The sequence below is a fragment of the Maylandia zebra genome, unplaced genomic scaffold, assembly GCF_041146795.1.
Source record: "Maylandia zebra isolate NMK-2024a unplaced genomic scaffold, Mzebra_GT3a scaffold11, whole genome shotgun sequence".
Taxonomy (NCBI): domain Eukaryota; kingdom Metazoa; phylum Chordata; class Actinopteri; order Cichliformes; family Cichlidae; genus Maylandia; species Maylandia zebra.
The window spans coordinates 2,601,992-2,623,207 of NW_027490041.1; the positions used below are offsets into that span (position 1 = coordinate 2,601,992).

At 44.1% G+C, this 21,216-nt stretch overlaps 2 protein-coding genes across 2 annotated transcripts in view; both read left to right on the forward strand.

The window, feature by feature from the left end:
* Nucleotides 1–5,867, forward strand: part of LOC112432912 (protein NLRC3-like) — a 414,611-nt gene extending 408,744 nt beyond the window's left edge. Inside the window, exons 2-3 of the transcript XR_013096308.1 lie at nt 5,277–5,406; nt 5,662–5,867. The gene's annotated coding sequence lies outside the window, so the exon portion shown is untranslated. The remainder of the gene's footprint in view (nt 1–5,276; nt 5,407–5,661) is intronic.
* On the forward strand, nt 175–21,005 carry LOC143416051 (uncharacterized). The gene is made up of 8 exons (XM_076881417.1): nt 175–1,156; nt 6,758–6,834; nt 6,996–7,182; nt 7,311–9,105; nt 10,013–10,186; nt 10,460–10,627; nt 19,571–19,617; nt 19,766–21,005. The coding sequence occupies exons 1-8, from the start codon at nt 175–177 to the stop codon at nt 20,314–20,316; spliced, it is 3,981 nt and encodes a 1,326-aa protein (XP_076737532.1). The 3' UTR covers nt 20,317–21,005.
* Nucleotides 21,006–21,216: the final 211 nt, after the last annotated feature.

Consider the following 21,216-nt stretch of genomic DNA (forward strand, 5'->3'; position numbering starts at 1 on the left):
TTGGATTCATTTGGTGATTTATTAAATGTATAACTGTGTGGTGGGGCGTGGTCTGCGGTGCCGTGCAGGGAGGGCGGACGCACCTGCACGGCATCCTTAATCACGCCCGCCTAGTTAAAAACACGGGGACTGAGGGGTTTGGGGGTGTTGTGGTGTGGTGAGATGTAAATAAAGATGACTCTGAACGTTGCTCCGTGGTCCCGCCGTGTCTTATTCACGCCACATTGGTGCCGAAACCCAGGAGGCAGCACGGCGGGTCCATATCGGAGCCAGGGAATGGAGGAGCTGGCCCAGAGGGTGGCCGAAATGGCGGCCGCCCAGCGGGAGCAGGCGGCGGAGGTGCGTCGCCAGCAGGAAGAGCTGCAGGACCAGTCCGAGCGGCACCTGGAAAGGATTGGGGAGCTGGCGGCGCTGCTCTGGGCCTGGGCGCCACCCCCACAGGTGTGTCCCGAGGACAGTGAAGCGGTGGAGGAGCCGCGTGAGGCACCTCAGCAGCCGGAGGTGGCAGACGAGGCGCGCGGGGATCTGCGCCTGCCGGAGGAGGGGGAACAGCCAGGTGAAGGGCTGCTCCTGCCGGGAGTGGTGGATGAGCCGCTCCAACCGGAGGCGGCAGACGAGGTGCGCGAGGGTCTGCGCCGGTTGGAGAAAGAGGAGCTGCACGAGGGGCTGCTCGAGCCGGGAGTGGCGGCGGAGGGAGCAGTAGTGACGGAGGAGTCGCGCTATGGGCTGCTCCAGCAGGGAGCGACAGCGGTGACGGAGGGGCCGCGCAAGGAGCTGGAGGTCCCAGTGCCAGGGGAGCTTGCTCGAGTGGAACTGGCGAGCGAGGCGGGCGCCACGCTTGAGATCGCCGTGCTCGCCAGACCGGCCTCACCACCACCAGAGGCCTGTACACGCCACACCTCTGCCCAGCCACCTGTGAGCTGGGGCTCACGCTTGTGCCGGCCGCGCCGGGTGCACCTGTCACGTGTCCGACTTCCGAACCAGCTTTGCCTGCGCCGCTGGATTCGCGGGCGGCCGCCTGAACTCGCACCTCCCCGTCGCTTGGCCGGGGCCTGGGGGTGCCAGCTGTCCGGGCTGACTCCCTCTCCCACTGGCGGTGGGGGAGTAGGTTCGGCCGGATGGCTCCCCGGCCTCAATCGGGCGATGGGGGTATGTGGTGGGGCGTGGTCTGCGGTGCCGTGCAGGGAGGGCGGACGCACCTGCACGGCATCCTTAATCACGCCCGCCTAGTTAAAAACACGGGGACTGAGGGGTTTGGGGGTGTTGTGGTGTGGTGAGATGTAAATAAAGATGACTCTGAACGTTGCTTCGTGGTCCCGCCGTGTCTTATTCACGCCACAAACTGTTATTCTAATCTGCTGCTGAGTCTCTTACACTTTTCTTTATGCTGTATATTTTCACGTCTCTGGAATAGTTGGCAGTTAGATAGTCAGCTGGGAAACTTTGTGTTAACTCATGGAGCTGAGGATATCGTGGATATGCTGACCTCGCTGCGTGGTGTACAGAGCGAGGTCAGCATGATTAATATTCACAATAAAAATATTAGCCGAACATCATGAAGTCTGTATGTGTTTCATAGTGTCGAACAACCTTCGTACAGTTAAAGCCAGCAGTTACTACATGACGGAAACACCAACGTTATCTCTTTTATGTGTTTATACACAGGTCACGCTGATTACTGAACAAAAACCCAAAGATCAGATGTTAAACAGATTTATTTGCTCTCTCTCCTCCTTAAACATGTTTTTAATGTTAGTTATAATTCAGAATTGGCGACTGAAACACGTAGGACACATAAGAACATCAGGAAATAAAACACCGATAAATATAACCTCAGTAAAAGAAGTCAGCGGGGGTTACTACAGCTGTGTACCGGGGCCTGCGCTTTGTCGGTGGGATTGCTTGCGAGGCGAGCGGGTCTATCCCACGCTTTGCCGTGAGACTGGGACGACATCTCCGAAATCATCGAAACACTTTTGCAAAGAGGCTGTATCTTGACAAACCGACCAGACACATGAAGATTAAACCGCTACATTCTCGGCTAAAAAAATATTAAAACGGTATTTGGTAACACACAAACAGGGTTTTTCAAAGCTCAGTTCTGTTAGCTTCCACATGCCGGTTGTGTGCTAGAAACAATGGCCACCAGGCCAAAGCAATGGTTTTGACTCGATCAGCGTTAACCCCGCCCCCTGAGTTTGATGGGTGAGGCTGACAGATAAAATTATTTCATGATGAGAGCCAGGCGTCAGGACTGCCAAAATGAAATAAATAAATATATCATTAAATAATTAATTAAATGTGTCAATAATTAATTAAATGTGTCAATAATTAATTAAAATGTGAAATACATAAATAATTAATTAAATATGTCAATAATTAATTAATTAAATGTGTCAATAATTAATTAAAACGTGAAATACATAAATAATTAATTAAATGTGTCAATAATTAATTAATTACATATATCATAACTATTTATTTAATTAATTAATTCCAATTTTAATTAATTATTGCCACATTTAATTAATTATTTAATGGTGTATTTAATTAATTCATTATGGCAGTCCTGGCGTTCCATATCCTCCGGGGTTTTCACACAGCTGAATAAACGTCAAACAGAAAACTGATTAAACAGAAGAGTTTACGTCAGTGTCCGGTTATATTTTAGACAGCAAGGAGCAGACGGCAGAGTTTCACTCCACCGAGGGAGCTCGTGACGTACTACCCGGCTTTCTTTAGACCGCGAAGGCCGGTCCTCAGGTGGAAGCAGCCTCTGAATTTGGACACCCCCGCTGTTTCCGGGCCGGCCAATAATAACGGTGACATTTAACGTATTTTATCCGATAAATAAACCCTGTAAAATATATTTATCCGCCCAAACAGCCCTTTTGAATGTCTCCCTAATTCTGAGGTGTCAAGGTTGGCAAGTATGGCCACAACACCTCACTTTTTTTGCCACATTTATTGCAAACCACGGCTCAGCTGTTTGTGGAGGTAAAATACATCCGCACAATTACGCTCAGCCATTGTTGTGAGTGCGCACGCCAAGGGGCTGCGAGACATTTATACAGCCGTATTTCGCACATGACTATGAAAGGCGGAAGAGGAAGTAGTTCCTTTGAATGTAGGCAATCCGAATGTTATAGTTTCTTTCCACTGTGTTCCTGTTAATGATAAACTACAAATTTACTCTAAATTACTAAAATATCGATATTTTAATGTGAGAATCGATTCTAGAACATAAATGATTGGTATCGGAGGAATCGATATTTCAGGATCGATCCGCACATCACTAGTGTTCACACCTGCAGCTACAACAAGGTTTCATGTCTCCACACGTCAGCATGTGAACTTTACTCTGACTCAGTCTGAGCAGTCAGACGGCATATTTTTAAAGTTAACACATCAGCACACACAGAGCTGAGCCCCTCCCACCTGTGCTGAGTTTCAGGTGGAGCCCCGCCTCCTTCCAGGAAGCAGCTCACCTGTGTGTCCGTGTTTAGTGTCCAGGTGTGGAGTGGAGCTTGTTGTTGGTGTGTGAAGAAACTGTAAGTTTGCTTTGTTTCCTCCTTTAACAGTTTGTCTTTAGGAACTTTACTGTTTGTTCAGCTCGTGTTTGATTTCTTCACACAACAAACTGTGTGTGTTTGTATTTCCGGTCTCTCCATTAAAGTCAGTGTGTAATGTTTCCTGGCTAACATCAGCTGTGTGCAGCTTAGTTCAGCACAAATCTGCCGCTCCATAGTTCACGGTAACGGACTCACAGCTGGACCAACGAGGCCGAGTGTGTCCGCCACTCTGAGCTACGTTCGTGTTTGTGTACTTGTAGTTTGTACTTTGAGTTCACTCAGAGCCCACAGAGGACGCAGCGTACGTGATGACGTCACAGCCCTTTACCTCCTTTACTGTCACTGTGATTAATATTTACACACGAGACACCTGCAGAGCTCTGACGCTAAGCTAGCACACAGCATGCTAACACTAAGCTAAGCTAACACTAAGCTAACACTAAGCTAACACTAAGCTAACACTAAGCTAACACTAAGCTAGCCAAGAACCCAGAGTGACGTAAAGCTGAGTAAACACTGACCCCAGACCAGCACCGTGATAAAGTGAGCTGCTGCTGCTGAACTTGAACAGGTAACAAAGTGATGAGCAGTCAGGCTGCAGGTTTCTACCTGTTCATGTTTCTACAGTAGAATCACTTTGAAGTGTCTTTGTGCTGTTTCATCTTTGATTTGTGTTCATAAACACTCAGAGAAACATCACGTGACCTCATCAGGATCTGTGTTGGTGTGTGGGGCTGTACCTCAGCTTTATGTTGTTACATGCTCATTTGTTCATTTTACACAGTAACATCAAAGTAATGTTATGAGGAGTAATGAAGTAACGTACTCCATTACTTTTAATCAAAGTGTTCTGTGTAATATGTGTAATAATGACTGTTTTGAGTAATGACCAACACTGATCACAACAAAGAGGAAATGCCTCCAACATGCACAAACATTTGAGCCACAACATGCAGTTAATGTGCACAAATGTCTTTGATATGCTGCTCAGTGATGGTGGTGACTGTCAGAGCAGAGCTACTGAGAATCAATAAGTAATATCAATGATGGGATCAGAATCACTAAATTCTTCTCATCCCTGTCAGTATCATACATGTGCTGTATAATGTGATAAATGTAGAGGTGCTGGCTGTTCTCTCACTCTGCTGTTTAGCTGTAAAGGACGCCTCCCTGCCTTTGTCTCATTCATGACCTTTAATAGTCTCTTCTAACATGCAGAGATCTGTATGATCTGTTTCATAGAGTCTAACCAGCCTGTACAGGTAACAACAACAGTCACTGCATCACTGACACACAAACGTCATCTCTGTCAATAACAACATTCATACATGGAATAAAAACACATCAGTGGATCATTGCTGGAGCTGATGTTTGTGCTCCTGGTGCAAAGGCTCTCAGTTTCCTCCTTGAAATAACATCAGTGGTGGGTCAGCGACATGCTTTCTTTCCCTCTCAGGTTTAAATATCTGGGACTCTCCACCGTTTGGTTTTAGAGCTGAAGAAGCTTCTTGGATGAAACGTCTTCCAGAAACTTAAAGACGGCTCTTTTCTCTCCAAGCTCCTTAGATCACATGACCTGGATGACTGAACCTACAGACATATTGACCTGGTTTCATGGTCACATGACGGGTCAGAGGTCAGCGACTGTAACTCAGTTCCTCCTGTTAATGTGAACTCACTGAGTGTTTGTGGTTTACCTCTCAGACTGACTGAAGATGATGATGGAGGAAGAGGAGGACAGAGCAGAGTCTGCAGGGTCCAGCTGTCCGTCTGTGAGGAGTGACCGGTCCAAAGATCTAAATCCAGGCTTCAGTGGTGAACCTGGAGCAACGAGGTCAGAGAGCTGAACTCACTGAGTAACAGAAATAATTCTGCACTGACATTATAATCAGTGTTGACTCTGGTTGATTGTCTGACTGTGTTTGTGAGCTGAGAGGAAATGAAAATGAGTTTGTAACAAAAATCAGTTTTGTCCAGTTTTCCTGTAAAAAGCTGAACTCTAATCTAAGAGGATGTTACTGACAGGAAACAGCTGCATTATCTGCAGTCTGTGTGATCACAGCTGCTTCAATCATGTTTGTGTCTGCAGAGGTCAGAGGTCACAGTCTGCAGGGTCCAGCTGTCCGTCTGTGAGGAGTGACTGGTCCAAAGGTGGAAATCCAGACTTCAGTGGTGAACCTGGAGCAACGAGGTCAGAGAGCTGTGATGACTCCTTTACATGTTTGTGTTTCCTGGATAAATATGACCTGAAACATCCTCAGATTGTTACAAAGATTCATTAAAAAGAAAACAATGAAAGAGAAAAGATCCAAATGTTCGACTTGGTCATTTGCTGTTTGAGGACAGTGATGCTCATATCTGTGGGGAAAGTGTGACCTGAGTGGGTTCATGTTTGTCTTTAAAGAACAGAGCTGCTCTGATTCTCTTTGTGTCTGATCTGTTAAACAGTCTGAGAGGTCACACAGAGACCCAGCAGCTAAAGCCTGGATCATACTGGCTGCTGTTACTCCATCAGGACAACACTGAACCACAGTGGTGTGGATGTAGTGGATAAATCCCACCATACTGATGCTCAGAGTTAACCACAGGGAACAAAACCAGATGTTACCTTCAGATTGTGACCTTTGGAGTGGACGATGCAGATTTCAATAGAGAATAAATGTTGTTGTTTTTCAGCTGTGAAGAAAGAATCTAATTTTCTGAACTTAAGAATTTATGATGCTGGAAACAACATGGAGACTATAACACAACATTTCCACTGTGTTCATAGAATGAATGTAAAACTGTCAGACATTCATTAAATATGCAAAATGTCTACAGAAGCATCAGAGGGTCAGACGTGAAGCACTCAGTGATTTTGATCAAATGACTCATCAGTTATTGATCTGTACTACACTGATCTACCACATTAGTAAAGCTGGTGTTCTGGTGGTGGAGGGAGACTCGGATCATGTTCTGGTTTTGGAGCAGTGATCTGCTGATGGTTCAGTTTGATGAGCTTCTTCAAAATCATCCCTGACATCACCACTGAAAGGACGTCCATGAAAACAGACTGAAAATTACTGATATGTTCACAATCTGAGAGTTTAAAACTTGACAGACTTGATTCAGATGAAGTTATTTGAGCAGAAACTCCTGGATCTTTATCCTGTGTTGATCTAATCCTTCATGGTTCCTCCACAGAGTGGAGCAGCAGAGCTCAGAGGTTCCCAGTGGTCAGTCTGCCCAGCAGCATCAAACACAGCTGGACTCCATATTTATGGTCTGTACATGTACAACAACTACTGTTACATCTGTTCTGTTCACAGTCATCTCCATGCTGCTCTTTGTAGACCAGTGGATCGTCAGTGTGTCCAACATGGATCTGATGTTTGGCTCCATGATTTCAGTCTGATTGGCTCATTCATAAATATTCTGTTCCAGCTGCTGGAGGACAACATCATCACTTTTGTGAAGAACGAGCTGAAGAAGATCCAGAAGGTTCTGAGTCCAGATTACCCAGAATGCTTAGAGAGTCAGAGGAGCAGCAGCAGAGAGGCATTTGTGAAGATCACAGTGGACTTCCTGAGGAGAATGAAACAGGAGGAGCTGGCTGACCGTCTGCAGAGACGTAAGAGGATTTATCTAAAGATTTAAGCTGCTGGATAAATGAACATTTTCCAGAGATGGAAGATGGAGCAACATGTTTTAAAGATTAGTTCTTTTTGGAATTGAGTGTTTATTTTTCTTCTCATTCAGAACTTCAAGCTGCAGTTTGTCATCGTAACCTTAAATCCACCCTGAAGAAGAAGTTCCAGTGTGTGTTTGAGGGCATCGCTAAAGCAGGAAACCCAACCCTCCTGAATCAGATCTACACAGAGCTCTACATCACAGAGGGAGGGACTGCAGAGGTCAATGATGAACATGAGGTCAGACAGATTGAAACAGCATCCAGGAAACCAGACAGACCAGAAACAACCATCAGACAAGAAGACATCTTTAAAGCCTCACCTGGAAGAGATGAACCAATCAGAACAGTGCTGACAAAGGGAGTGGCTGGCATTGGGAAAACAGTCTTAACACAGAAATACAGCCTGGACTGGGCTGAAGACAAAGCCAACCAGGACATCCAGTTCATATTTCCATTCACTTTCAGAGAGCTGAATGTGCTGAAAGAGGAAAAGTTCAGCTTGGTGGGACTTGTTCATCACTTCTTTACTGAAACCAAAGAAGCAGGAATCTGCAGCTTTGAAGACTTCCAGGTTGTGTTCATCTTTGATGGTCTGGATGAGTGTCGACTTCCTCTGGACTTCCACAAAACTACAATCCTAACTGACCCTAGAAAGTCCACCTCAGTGGATGTGCTGCTGATAAACCTCATCAGGGGGAAACTGCTTCCCTCTGCTTGCCTCTGGATAACCACACGACCTGCAGCAGCCAATCAGATCCCTCCTGACTGTGTTGGCATGGTGACAGAGGTCAGAGGGTTCACTGACCCACAGAAGGAGGAGTACTTCAGGAAGAGATTCAGAGATGAGGAGCAGGCCAGCAGCATCATCTCCCACATCAAGACATCACGAAGCCTCCACATCATGTGTCACATCCCAGTCTTCTGCTGGATCACTGCTACAGTTCTGGAGGATGTGCTGGAAACCAGAGAGGGAGGACAGCTGCCCAAGACCCTGACTGAGATGTACATCCACTTCCTGGTGGTTCAGGCCAAAGTGAAGAAGGTCAAGTATGATGGAGGAGCTGAGACAGATCCACACTGGAGTCCAGAGAGCAGGAAGATGATGGAGTCTCTGGGAAAACTGGCTTTTGATCAGCTGCAGAAAGGAAACCTGATCTTCTATGAATCAGACCTGACAGAGTGTGGCATCGATATCAGAGCAGCCTCAGTGTACTCAGGAGTGTTCACACAGATCTTTAAAGAGGAGAGAGGACTGTACCAGGACAAGGTGTTCTGCTTCATCCATCTGAGTGTTCAGGAGTTTCTGGCTGCTCTTCATGTCCATCTGACCTTCATCAACTCTGGACTCAATCTGATGGAACAACAACAAACAACATCCAAGCGGTCTAGTTTTTTTAGAAAAAAAGAGTCTCTCCACCAGAGTGCTGTGAACAAGGCCTTACGGAGTCCAAATGGACACCTGGACTTGTTCCTCCGCTTCCTCCTGGGTCTTTCCCTGCAGACCAATCAGACTCTCCTACGAGGTCTGCTGACACAGACAGGAAGTAGCTCACAGACCAATCAGGAAACAGTCCAGTACATCAAGGAGAAGCTCAGTGAGAATCTGTCTGCAGAGAAAAGCATCAATCTGATCCACTGTCTGAATGAACTGAATGATCGTTCTCTAGTGGAGGAGATCCAACAGTCCCTGAGATCAGGAAGTCTCTCCACAGGTAAACTGTCTCCTGCTCAGTGGTCAGCTCTGGTCTTCATCTTACTGTCATCAGAAGAAGATCTGGATGTGTTTGACCTGAAGAAATACTCTGCTTCAGAGGAGGCTCTTCTGAGGCTGCTGCCAGTGGTCAAAGCCTCCAACAAAGCTCTGTGAGTAAATCTGTGATCATGTTTATTTTTAAAATGTTGATTAAAAGTGTTCATAGATTTCTTCCATGACAGATCCATGTCCTAAAACCATGAGACAGCGTAGTTGTATAGTATAAAAGAAAAAAGGAGAACTTTTGACCACAATATTGTAACTTGAATGAACTTTTGATACAGCCTTTAAACATAAAATTTATGAACAGAATCGGTGACAAAGGGCAGCCCTGGTGGAGCCCATCACCCACCGGACTTATTACTATCCAACGTATTGCCGGCTATGCCAACCAAGCTCTTGCAATGGTTGTAAAAGGATCGAATGGCCATAAAATGTTTCTCAGTTTTATTATTTTCAGTCACATCTGTTTTTGATTATTAACTGAATATTTTAAAATTCAGGCTTTTTATGTTATACAAAACATATTTTCTTATGTCTTGTATTGATTCTGAAGGAATAGTTTTCATCAGTATCGCAGATACCAGCCTGAATTTTACTTTGTATTGGATCAGAAAGGAAATCAGTGGCATCACACATCACTTACAGCAACTTCAGTACCTCTTCATTTTAATAAACTGGGGGGAGGTGCACCAAGATTCAGTATGAGATAAAGAATTATTTTTAACTGTAAGGTTGGAGAAATGTGTTGTTGGAAATTGGAAGAACAGGTCATCTTAAAAATCACTGCATTGTAGTTTTATTCAGGCCCCTTCAATCTGTGATCGCTGTTGCTTTGCATTGTAAATGCTATTATTACAAAAGTCACAAATATTAGTGTATGTGTGTGTTGTTGGGTAATAAACCAAAAGAACAGAATCTACCAGCACCTCACTGATTTCTGCTTAAAAACAACAAAAAAGCAATAAAGCTCTGATTTGTTTGGTTGATCTTGTCTCCCTTCCACCTTGATTTCAGACTGAGTGGCTGTAACCTGTCAGACAGAAGCTGTGAAGCTCTGTCCTCAGTCCTGAGCTCCCAGTCCTCCCATCTGACAGAGCTGGACCTGGGTAACAACAACCTGCAGGATTCAGGAGTGAAGCTTCTGTCTGCTTGGATGAAGAGTCAATACTGCAAACTGGAAACGCTGAGGTCAGATCAAGCGATATCGATTTTTTTTTCATCAATTAACATCATTTAATCAATTTCATTTGGAAAAAATTAACAGTGTTTATGTTTTGTTTTTTTAATGAATCCATGCAAGTCACAGTAAACTGCCACATTTGTCTTTTGTAACATGAGGCAATAAGGATTCCAGCATGTCCTGAAACAGTGTTGAAATATTGTAAATGTAGTAGCTCCTCATGGCACCATGAATATACTTTAACACAAGTGTTTCATGTCTTCTTGTCATCCTTTCTTCAGACTGAGTGGCTGTAACCTGTCAGACAGAAGCTGTGAAGCTCTGTCCTCAGTCCTGAGCTCCCAGTCCTCCCGTCTGACAGAGCTGGATCTGGGTAACAACAACCTGCAGGATTCAGGACTGAAGCTTCTATTTTCTGCAGTGGAGAGTCCAAAGTGTACAATTCTCAGGTCAGGATTCAGTCTTTTCTGATGATGATTTAAAACCTGACTCAGGTCAATAAATGGCTTACTCATTTACAACAGACATGATTTGTCAAATCACCTTATATCTAACCCAAAGGTCCTGTGTTTTACTACTTTGATTTTTTAGTAAAACACAGGACCTCTTAATATTTATCTAAGAGACCATATATAATTTTTTTCCCTGGATCATGTGTGTACCCTCCTGGTTGGAGCTCCAGCAGCCTGTATCAGTGAATGGGACTTTAAATGAAATTGCTGCCCCTGTCAGGAAGAGGTCTGAGTGACACACAAAACAGAAAATATGAGCACTGCATGTGTCTGAGGCTACTCAGATACAGACCTGAATGAGACACTAACTTTGTCTCTGAGAGATAACTTTTATTATTAAATACACTTCATTTCTCATCTGTGTAGAGAATGTAGAGTTTGACATGCTAATATTACAAAATGAAAAATCACACTGAGTCACAAAGAAATTGTTTTGGAGTATTTATGGTTCAGCTGATGAAATTGTTCAAACAAACCAGTAATTTACACCGAAACAGCACAAGTGAAACTTTTTCGAGGGACTTACACTAAGCTTGTCCTGGTACACCTGTAGAGCCCAGCTTCTATGGACCATGAGCTTAAGTTCTGTGCTGCTCTGATTTATTGCCTGTGCTGTCTTTCAGTTCAGCTTTGTTGAGTCTCTGGTAGGATTTCTTTTACATGACCTGTGTAAAAACAAAACAGGAAACACATTAAGCTGAAGTAAGATGCACAATTTGAAAAATGGGGCACAAAAAATGTTGCTGCTTTCTGGAAAGTGCGTCTAAGAAGACCCAATGGAGAAAGTGAAGAGAAAAATCAAAGATTAAGAAGAAGAAAATGGCAGAGGCAGTTTCTCTTGGACTGCCTGCAGATGGGGTGAGACTCTAGAAACAGGGATGATTGGAGAAAATGCAAAGAGGCCATAGGATAAACCAGGAGATGAATACTCTGGTGTTCTGGGGATAGTGGGAGTGAGAGGGAGAGATGCCAGTAAATGATTTCAAGGATAAATTTGAGAGAATCAGAGCTAAGAAACCAAAGCAAGTGGGGAACTACAAACATATGGACAGACTCATAATTAGGCCAAAGACACATTAAAGCAATTATTACAGGTTTAGAAACAGGGATGGATATGAAGGAGCTTAGCATGAATTTGCATTGAGGAAAGAATAGCAACGAGCATCAGAGGAAACAGTTAGGAAAACTAAAAGGATGTACTGGCAGGAATACTGCAGTACTTTAGGAAGAACTACCGTATTTCCCGGACTACAGAGCGCACCTGAATATTAGCCGCACAAGCTAAAATCAGGGGAAAATCCTGTTTTGTACATACATTAGCCGCACCTGACTAAAAGCCGCAGGTGTTTCAATGTTGACTTATCATATGTAAGAGAATATGCACAAAGCGAATTGTCAGGAAAGAGATGGCTGTTTGGAGACACACCCCTTTTATTAATATTTTGAAAAACAAGTTATGGGTACATATTTGCATAACTTTTTAGGTATATGTACAAGTAGCGGTAATTACAAGTACAAAACATGTACTGTGCTTCATAAATGAGTAACAAATGTAGTACATAACAATAACCTACAGCACACCAGAACAATTGATTCGGACTACCTTTTAGGCTCAGGTGCAGTGACACGGCTTTAACAAGAAGAAAAGTCAGTCATTCACCACCATCTTCCTGCGCACTAAAACCACCAAAGTCCTCTTCTCCAGTGTCGGAAACAAACAGGCTCAGGGTGGCTTCGTCATCCACTCTCAGCTTCTTTCTTTCGTTGTCACTTTCAAAACCAAAGAAATCCTCGTTGTCAGTGTCAGAGTCGAACACCCTCAGAAGGGCCGTGGCGGTGTCCTCCTCTCCATCATGCAGCATTCAGCCCTTCGAAATCTGTTGGTGATCGTGGATGTTTTCACACTTTTCCACGCTGTCAGAATCCAATGGTGGAGTTGGGCATAACTTGCTTTTTGCAAGTTTATCGGCGCTCATCATCCAGGCCTCCAGCTGAACGGGTAGCGCTACTTTGAAGTTTGTTTTTCGCGCTACCTCGTACTGCACTACGTTGCCTGACGGATGGACATGTGACCAACATACCACTCTTGAACCCCGATCCTTCCGCCAGGCAACGTAGTGCCGTACAACAGCGGAACAAACAAAACAAATCCGCTCATGGACAATCCATAGAAAAGCCGCACCTGACTAAAAGCCGCAGGGCTCAAAGCTTGTGCAAAAAGTAGCGGCTTATAGCCCGACAATTACGGTACACCAGTTCAGAATGTGTGGAGTACAGTTAAGAACATGAATGCAGACAGGAAACAACAGCAGCTGTTGTAAAGTAAATTCAAACTCCTTCATTAAATGCAGCTGGTTGAGTTGAAAACAATGGAGAATGATTGTGTTACGTTGTTTATTCTCTATAGAAATGGAGCAGGAGTGCATGCAGAGCTGGACGTGGGCTGTATATACATGCGTGTATCTGTTTTGTCTGTGAGCAGAGAAAACAAAGCGCTGGAAATGTCATATTGAAATGTTAAATCAGGAAAATCCTGGAGAAGAGGATAGTTCTAATGTTCAGTTTGTAATGTTGAATTCAACACAGCTCTTAAATGCATAAAAATGACTTCACCTGACGTCAGACTGAACAATCGGATTAGCTACTGATATTGATTTAACCCTTTAAGACCTACCATAGAACCAAGTCCGCCAGAGCTTATATTATATTTTTACATGCTGTGGAGCCATTTTTGGGAGCATTTCAAGTTGCTATACATCAATACAACCATTACAGCCTAAATTTTAATAATATGTATGTATTAAGTGCATAGTAATTACATAAATTGCAAAAAAGTGCAATAAACTACAAAAAAATTGAAAATCGTTTTTGTTTTTTTAACATATATTTCTAGTTAGAGAAATTTAAGAGGCTTATCCCTCAAAACTGTAAATACAAAAAAGTTGCACAAAATAGTTTCCCACCTCAGGAAATTTATTTTGAGTGCCTTCATAGTTTTATTTTTGAAATACACCAATTTTTATATACTGCAGGAAAAACGAAAATAAATATTATACTGCAAATTTGCAAAATAACAGCATATGCATCAAAATAAACTATTTCCAGCAGAGCAATATGAGTCCTAAGCATATGTGGAAGGAAACTGTAACCTAGGACAAGCTGATGGCATAAGATGTAAATACAACTCCTCAGGTTTCATATGCAAAAAAAATTATTGCGCTAGCTCACGTGATTACAGTGCTACCGGGATTTTAAAATAGTTGCGCAAAACGGAGTGTGCCCACTCTGACCAGTTTTAAAGGGTTAAAGCAAGAAAATATGGTATTAGCATTAGATGCCAATTCCTATTAACCTTAAATTAGCATTACCTGCTAATGGCAGTCTAGTTAGCATTAACTCCTCACTAATGTAATGCTAATTCACATCAAATTATCTTTAGCTTTAGCATTAGCTGCTAGCTTCAGCCTACCTAGCACTAGCTGCTCACATTGTTAAAAGGGAAGAGAAAACGATATTAGCATTAGCTTGTAATAATTATTCACCCCTAATTAGAATTAGCCACTAATGGCAGCATACTTAGCATTAACTCCTCACATCGTTATAATGCAAATGATGCTAACTTGCATTAAATTAGACTGCTGTTATTAGCTAATGCTATTTAGCAGTAGCTGCTCACATTGCTATAAAGCAAAGGAAAACGATATGAGCATTAGGTTCTAATGCGTATTTGCCTTAAATTAGACGTAGGTGGGCAGCACGGTGGCACGATGGTTAGCACTGTTGCCGCACAGCAAGAAGGTCCTGAGTTCAATTCCACCATCAGGCCGGGGTCTTTCTGTGTGGAGTTTGCATGTTCTCCCCGTGTTTGCGTGGGTTCCCTCCGGGTACTCCGGCTTCCTCCCACCGTCCAAAGACATGCAGCTTGTGGGGATAGGTTAATTGGATAATCCAAATTGCCACTAGGTGTGAATGTGCGAGTGAATGTGAGTGTGAATGGTTGTCTGTCCCTGTGTGTTAGCCCTGCGACAGACTGGCGACCTGTCCAGGGTGTACCCCGCCTTTCGCCCTATGACAGCTGGGATAGGCTCCAGCGCCCCCCGCGACCCTGAAAAGGATAAGCGGAAGCGAATGGATGGATGGATGGATAGACGTAGGTGCTAATGGCGGCCTACTTAGCATTAGCAGCTCAGATGTTGTAATGCTAGGGAAAAGAGTGTTAGCATTAGCCGTTCACAATGTTATAAAGTTAAGGGAAATAGTGTTAGCATTAGCTACTCACATTGTTAAAAAGTGTTAGCATTAGTGCATAATGCTAATTCACATCAAATTAGCATTAGTTAATAACGGCAGCCTATTTAGCATTAGCAGTTAATGTTGACCTTGGCCCACTGGAAAAGTTCAGAACTAAAGATTTAGGAGTGTTTCTCAATAGCTCTTTCTCATTTGAGAAACAAATAAATTCTGTTATTAAAACCAGCTGTAAGGTTTATATTGTTGATTGTCATTTATGCTTAGAAATATTTACTCATATATGCTTAGAGTTGTATAATCGATTGCATAATGATAGAGGTTTGATCCTGAGTAGTCTGTAAAGACTCTGTGTGCCTTCCAGAGTGCTCTGGCATGCACACACCACTTGGGGCCATGAGAGAGGTCATACCCTCTCTTACTGATTTATGGTGTAGGACAGAGGTCTCAAACTCAATTTAGCTGGGGGCCGCTGCAGGCAGAGTCTGGGTGAGGCTGGGCCGCATTAGGTTTTCCACAAGAAAGGCATGGTTAAAAAATTCCAATCTTCTCAAATCTCTTTATTTTTATTTTTTAATACAAAATATGAAAAATAAATAAACAAATTAAGAATTAATAAGAAAATAAATCAATCTGTAATACATAAATAAAATAATAATAAGATATTTTTAGTCAGTGAACTTGTGTGTTTCTTTCAGTCTTCTATATCTGCTGTATTTAGATTGAAATGTCTGTATTAACAGTTCTATAACCTTCTTCTGAACATGAATGGAACACTGTAGAAAATGAACTGTTCTTCTGAACATGGCTTCTCTTGCCTACTCCTTGCTGCTAGAGACCTGGCAGCGTTTCCTCTCGCATAGCCAAGCCAGATTTGGCCTGAGGGAGGAAGCAGTTGCGGCCCTCAGTATGTCTTGAAGATGATCATCCGTAAGTCTGGACCTGTACTTGGACTTATTGAAGTTCAAAGTGGAGAAGAGCTTTTGGCACAAGTATGTGCTACCAAAAAGGCACATGGTCCACTTGAACATTCGGGAAAGCCGAGGGAAACTAGGGCTCAAGTCTCTCAAAAATTGTCCAAGCTTGTCTGCTTTTCCACTCACCTCGCTGAACGTTGCTTTGAGTTCAGAGTTGCACTGCAGCTCAATGAGCTCCATTTGAAGCACAGAAGGGGCATCTTGCACATCAAAGGAGAAGGGGTCCGCAAAAATGTGAAAGGTGGCTCTGTGTGTCTTGAAGTCAGCAAATCTGTGATCAAATTCCTCCTGTAGCCTCAAAATGACATCAACATACTCGTCAGCACTGAATGGTGTGCCTGCATCCACGAGTGCCTTGCATGCTGGGAAATGGCAAAGGTTTGTCTGAGAGAGCTGAGCTTTCCAGAGCGCCAGTTTTGTGGAGAATGCTCTCACGTTGTCATAGGCAGCACTGACAAGTTGCCCCTGGCCTTGTAACGTCTTGTTCAGTACATTAAGCTCATGTGTCATATCAACAAGAAAAGCTGAGTCCATGAGCCATTTGGGATCAGTTAGCACAGGAACACTAACTCCATCCTTCTCCATGAAGGCTTCACTTCTGCTCTCAACTCAAAAAGTCTCTTTAATACATTTCCCCTGCTGAGCCAACGTACCTCAGTGAAGTCGAGCACATCCCCATATTCTGACTCCATTTCCTCTAAAAAAGCACAGAACCTTCGGTGCTTTAAGCCCCTGGATCTGATTTGGTTGATGCATTTCACAACAATAGACATCACATTGTCAAACTTCAGGCATTTGCTGCAAAGGACCTGCTGCTGGATGATGCAGTGCAGAGCAATGGCCTCCTCCACGCCTTCCTCTTCCAGTTTGTTTTGTGCCACCAGTCCATGTTTCCTCCCTGTCATTGATGGCGCTCCATCTGTTGTTATTCCAACAAACCTCTTCCATGGCAAACCAACATTCTCAATGGCATCACACAGCTTGTAAATATCTGCTGAGCGGTGGTCTGGCCATGCATTGGAATTACTGTGAGCAGCTCCTCCATCACTTCAAAACTGTCATCAACACCACGGACATACATTGGGAGCTGGGCAGTGTCGGTGATGTCTGTGGTCTCATCAAGAGCGACTGAGTATACACTGAAACATTTGGCTTTCTCACACAGTTGGTCATAAATGTCACTTGACAGGTCAGAAATGCGATCTGCTGCGGTGTTGGCAGAAAGGCTGATGTTGCTAAACTGACCTTTCTTTCCCGGACAGACTATATTTGCAGCCTGCAATATGCACTTTTAGACAAATGCACCTTCTGTGAATGGCTTCCCTGCTTTAGCAATCATCTCACTAACCACGTGGCTCCGACTGCTGCATTATTCTCTTTGGTTGCTTTCTTGGAGAAATCTTGCTGCCTCCGTAGATCTGTTTTAAGACTGGCAACCCGGTTCGCTCTCTCGTCTCCCTGGTATTTTGCATCCAGCTCAGCATGTCTAGTTGTGTAATGACGTTTCAAATTGTATTCCTTGTGCAGCGCAACTTTCTCTGTGCAAATAAGACAGGTCGGGGTGCCCCTGTGCTCAACAAAGAAATATTGCATTTCCCACTTTTCCTGAAATTGTCGGTGCTCATCACCAACCTTTCTCTTCACCGCAGGCTTTGAAAAAGACATGTTTGGGGCTATGTGACATTTATAATTCTACTTGGTGTCACTGTCGCATTGAAGTTTCAATCAAGCGTTTAGCCGACGGACGGGGAACGTCTCAACGCGTAGAGAACGTCATTTCTGCTTCTTTTTCTTGCAACCGTAGCACGGCGATCGGCAGATAAAAAGCCGGTAGCAGTCTCCTTTGTTTTTACGCTCGATGTTCATGTCTTTCATGACGACACGAACACTGTGGCGTTTGCAGATGGTAGAAAGTGCAGGGATAGCGAGCGCAAAACAGGCGACTGCTCACGGCGCCGGGCTGTTGTTACAGGAGAAAGAAGCGGAAACGACACCGTGACATATAACAAATAACATCAGCTGTTTCTGATGTTAGTTGTTTTGACTGCTTTTACATTATATTGAAATATATGTAATGTTCATGTTTGCTGCAATGCAAACGCAGTGATGCAAATAAAAACATGGAGCCACAAATTACGGTGCGACCCTATAATTAGTCCGGGTTACCGGGGACTGTTGTTGCCGATGAACAGGTGTCGCTATGTGACTGCAGACTAAATTGGGCTGCATTGAGTTCATGACTTTTCTTTTATCCCGCCGCCTACGCATCACTGTGAGAGTTAATATGAGATCTCTCTCTGTGGAAAAATAACTTTAAATCCCACTGACGTGTGTATAAATCTATATACGTATAATGTCCCGCTGGGCAGCAACTTAAAAAAACAACTTTTTTTGAAGTGTTGTGAACGCAGCGCGCTGGGGCGAATGTCGGCGTTTGCCCAATAGAAAGGAGGAAGCCAGCCAGGCACAGGAAAGAAAGAAACACTCCAGGGCAACGCTGCTGGAACTTTGACTCATTGAGAAATGTTTCCCTGCTTGCATCAAGCCCGGCTGGTGTCCCCTGAGATCCATATCCCACCCTGATTGGTGGGTTAATTCAGCTCCGCCCACAACACTGTAAAGTGTCATACATTATCAAACTAACATTACATTTTCATATTAAGGTGGGGCCAAAAACTATCGTCCTGCGGGCCGCAATTGGCCCGCGGGCCGCGAGTTTGAGACCCCTGGTGTAGGAGGACACCTACTCTGTGTCTGGTTAAGTATAAGAGCCCTTTGTTAGGGGGACCGCTGGACTCTTAGCACCAGCTTTGGGGTCACAGGGTCACATCTGGAACACACACACACACACACACAGACACACACACACAGACACACACACACACACACAGACACACACACACACACACACACACACACACACTATGCACAGACTGGTACTCTTTGTTCATACCTGTGTAAGACGTCATAATGAACTTGTGCATATTCATGTAAGCTCAATAAAGAGCAGTGTTACGAGGGAGCAGACGAGAGCGACTGAGGTCAAGTGAAGGAACGGCGCTGTCACAGTTCTCTCCCTCATCAATTGTCTGGTTCCAGCGGTGGGTCTGTGCTAGACGACCCATCACCAGCTTTTTCCACTGGTTACCAGTACGTGGTAGAATCCACTTCCAGATCTGGTTGTCTTTAAATCTGTGAATGGATTGGCTCCATCTTATCTCTCTTTAACAAAAGAATCCAAGTGGAGCCCTCAGGTCTGCAGATAAGCAGCTTCTGACCAGAACTAGACGTAAAAACAGAGGTGAGCTTTATCGATGGCTGCAGCCAAACTCTGGAACAGTCGCCCTTCACATCAGGTCGTCACCAACACTGGACATTTTTAAAAGCCGGTTGGAAACACATTTGTACTCTGTAGCTTTCAATCCTGACCAGTCTTTATAGTCATTACTGTGTATGTTTCCTATTTTCTCTCTACTCTGTGCAGCACTTTGGCTCAAGCTGTTTTTAAATGTGCTGATAAATAAATGTAGATTTCTTTGAATAAAACAGTGGAGCCGAGCTTTGAGCTCAGTGTGTAACAGTGTGTGTGTGAGAGCCATGTAATGTCCATGTGTGCATGCTGACTGTGCTGCTCTGACCCCCCTCCTCCTTTCAGGGTGGAGCCTGCTGGAGTCCGATGGTTGAGACCAGGTCTGAGGAAGTGTAAGTGTGTTTTTAATGGGATTCATGAAAACAAAGCAGCACACATTCAACCATCTTCATCATGTCAGGAGTCATCATCAAAGTGTCAATCAATGAACAGATGATGGATCAATAACTGCAGCTGGATTGTGTTTGTTCTCTCCATCAGATTCCTGTCAACTCACAATCGACACAAACACAGTGCACACAAAGCTCCAACTGTCTGACAACAACAGGAAGGTGACACGTGTGGAGGAGGTTCAGTCATATCCTGATCATCCAGACAGATTTGATGTTTTTAATTATCAGCTGCTGTGTAGAAATGGTCTGACTGGTCGCTGTTACTGGGAGGTCGAGTGGAGAGGAGACGTTTTTATATCAGTGAGTTACAGAAGCATCAGAAGGAAAGGAGGCAGTTATGACTGTTGGTTTGGACTCAATGATCAGTCCTGGAGTCTGAGCTGCTCTGATGATGGTCCTCAGTCTGTCAGGCACAATAGCAGACTAACATCCATCTCCTCCTCCTCCTCCTCCTCCTCCTCCTCCTCCTCTGTCTCTAACAGAGCAGCAGTGTATGTGGACTGTCCTGCTGGCACTCTGTCCTTCTACAGAGTCTCCTCTGACACTCTGATCCACCTCCACACCTTCAACACCACATTCACTCAAACTCTTTATCCTGGGTTTTATGTCTCTCGTGGTTCCTCAGTGTCCCTGTGCTGAGTGGAGTGTAAAGAGTGTCTCCTGTTACAGAAACACTCTGACTGTTGAACAGATAGTTCAGTCTGTACATGTCTGTCTCTTTCACTCACAAACACGTTTTCAGATTCATGGATTCAATCAGTTGATGTTTGAAACTCTTCTAAATGATTCCTTGTAAACTTCTTCCTCTTCAGTCACAAACAAACAGGAAGTGATGTCACATGTGTTCCTGTCCACACAGCAGAATGAGTCTATTGCTGACAGTGATGTACAAACAGAGTGAGCATTTCTGAGGCCCAAAATAAACTGAGTAGTTCACTGAATGAACAATGGACTGTGAGCTCAGTTCCTTCATCATTAGTATGGATTATATATGTATATGTATTATATTAGTATCATATATATCAGGTGCTGCTGCTTTCAGTCATTGTGCAAATGTGCTGTTTGTAAGGTTGTAAAGCTGCAGTCAGCTGAGACTGAAGAAGTCACCTGATCAGTGAGCAAACGTTTCTGAAAACGTCCAGATGAACAGAATCAACCTTTTGGGATCAGCCAGCAATGCAGCATCATTGTTGTTCAGCTTCAGAGGTTTGCAGGAATGAACTGATGACCAGAAACAGCTGCAAAGTCCAAGAAAATACCAGCTGGAGTTCAGCTGCATTTGAAGAAGTCAAAGAAAAGTAAGGATGGCAAAGGGCGACGTTTTCTTCCAAAGAGCTGCAAACATGGTCGACGCCTCATTAGAAGAATCATCTGGACATTTGTGAGGAACTCTAACCAAGAAAGCAACGTCACACAGATCCAACAGACAGTTTCCATGACTGCAAGTGTTGAGTGGAAAAATGCTACATTGCATTATTGCATCCTCTCACCACAGGAGGCGCTGTTGGCACCACTGATTGCTGATCAGCTGTTCTCTGA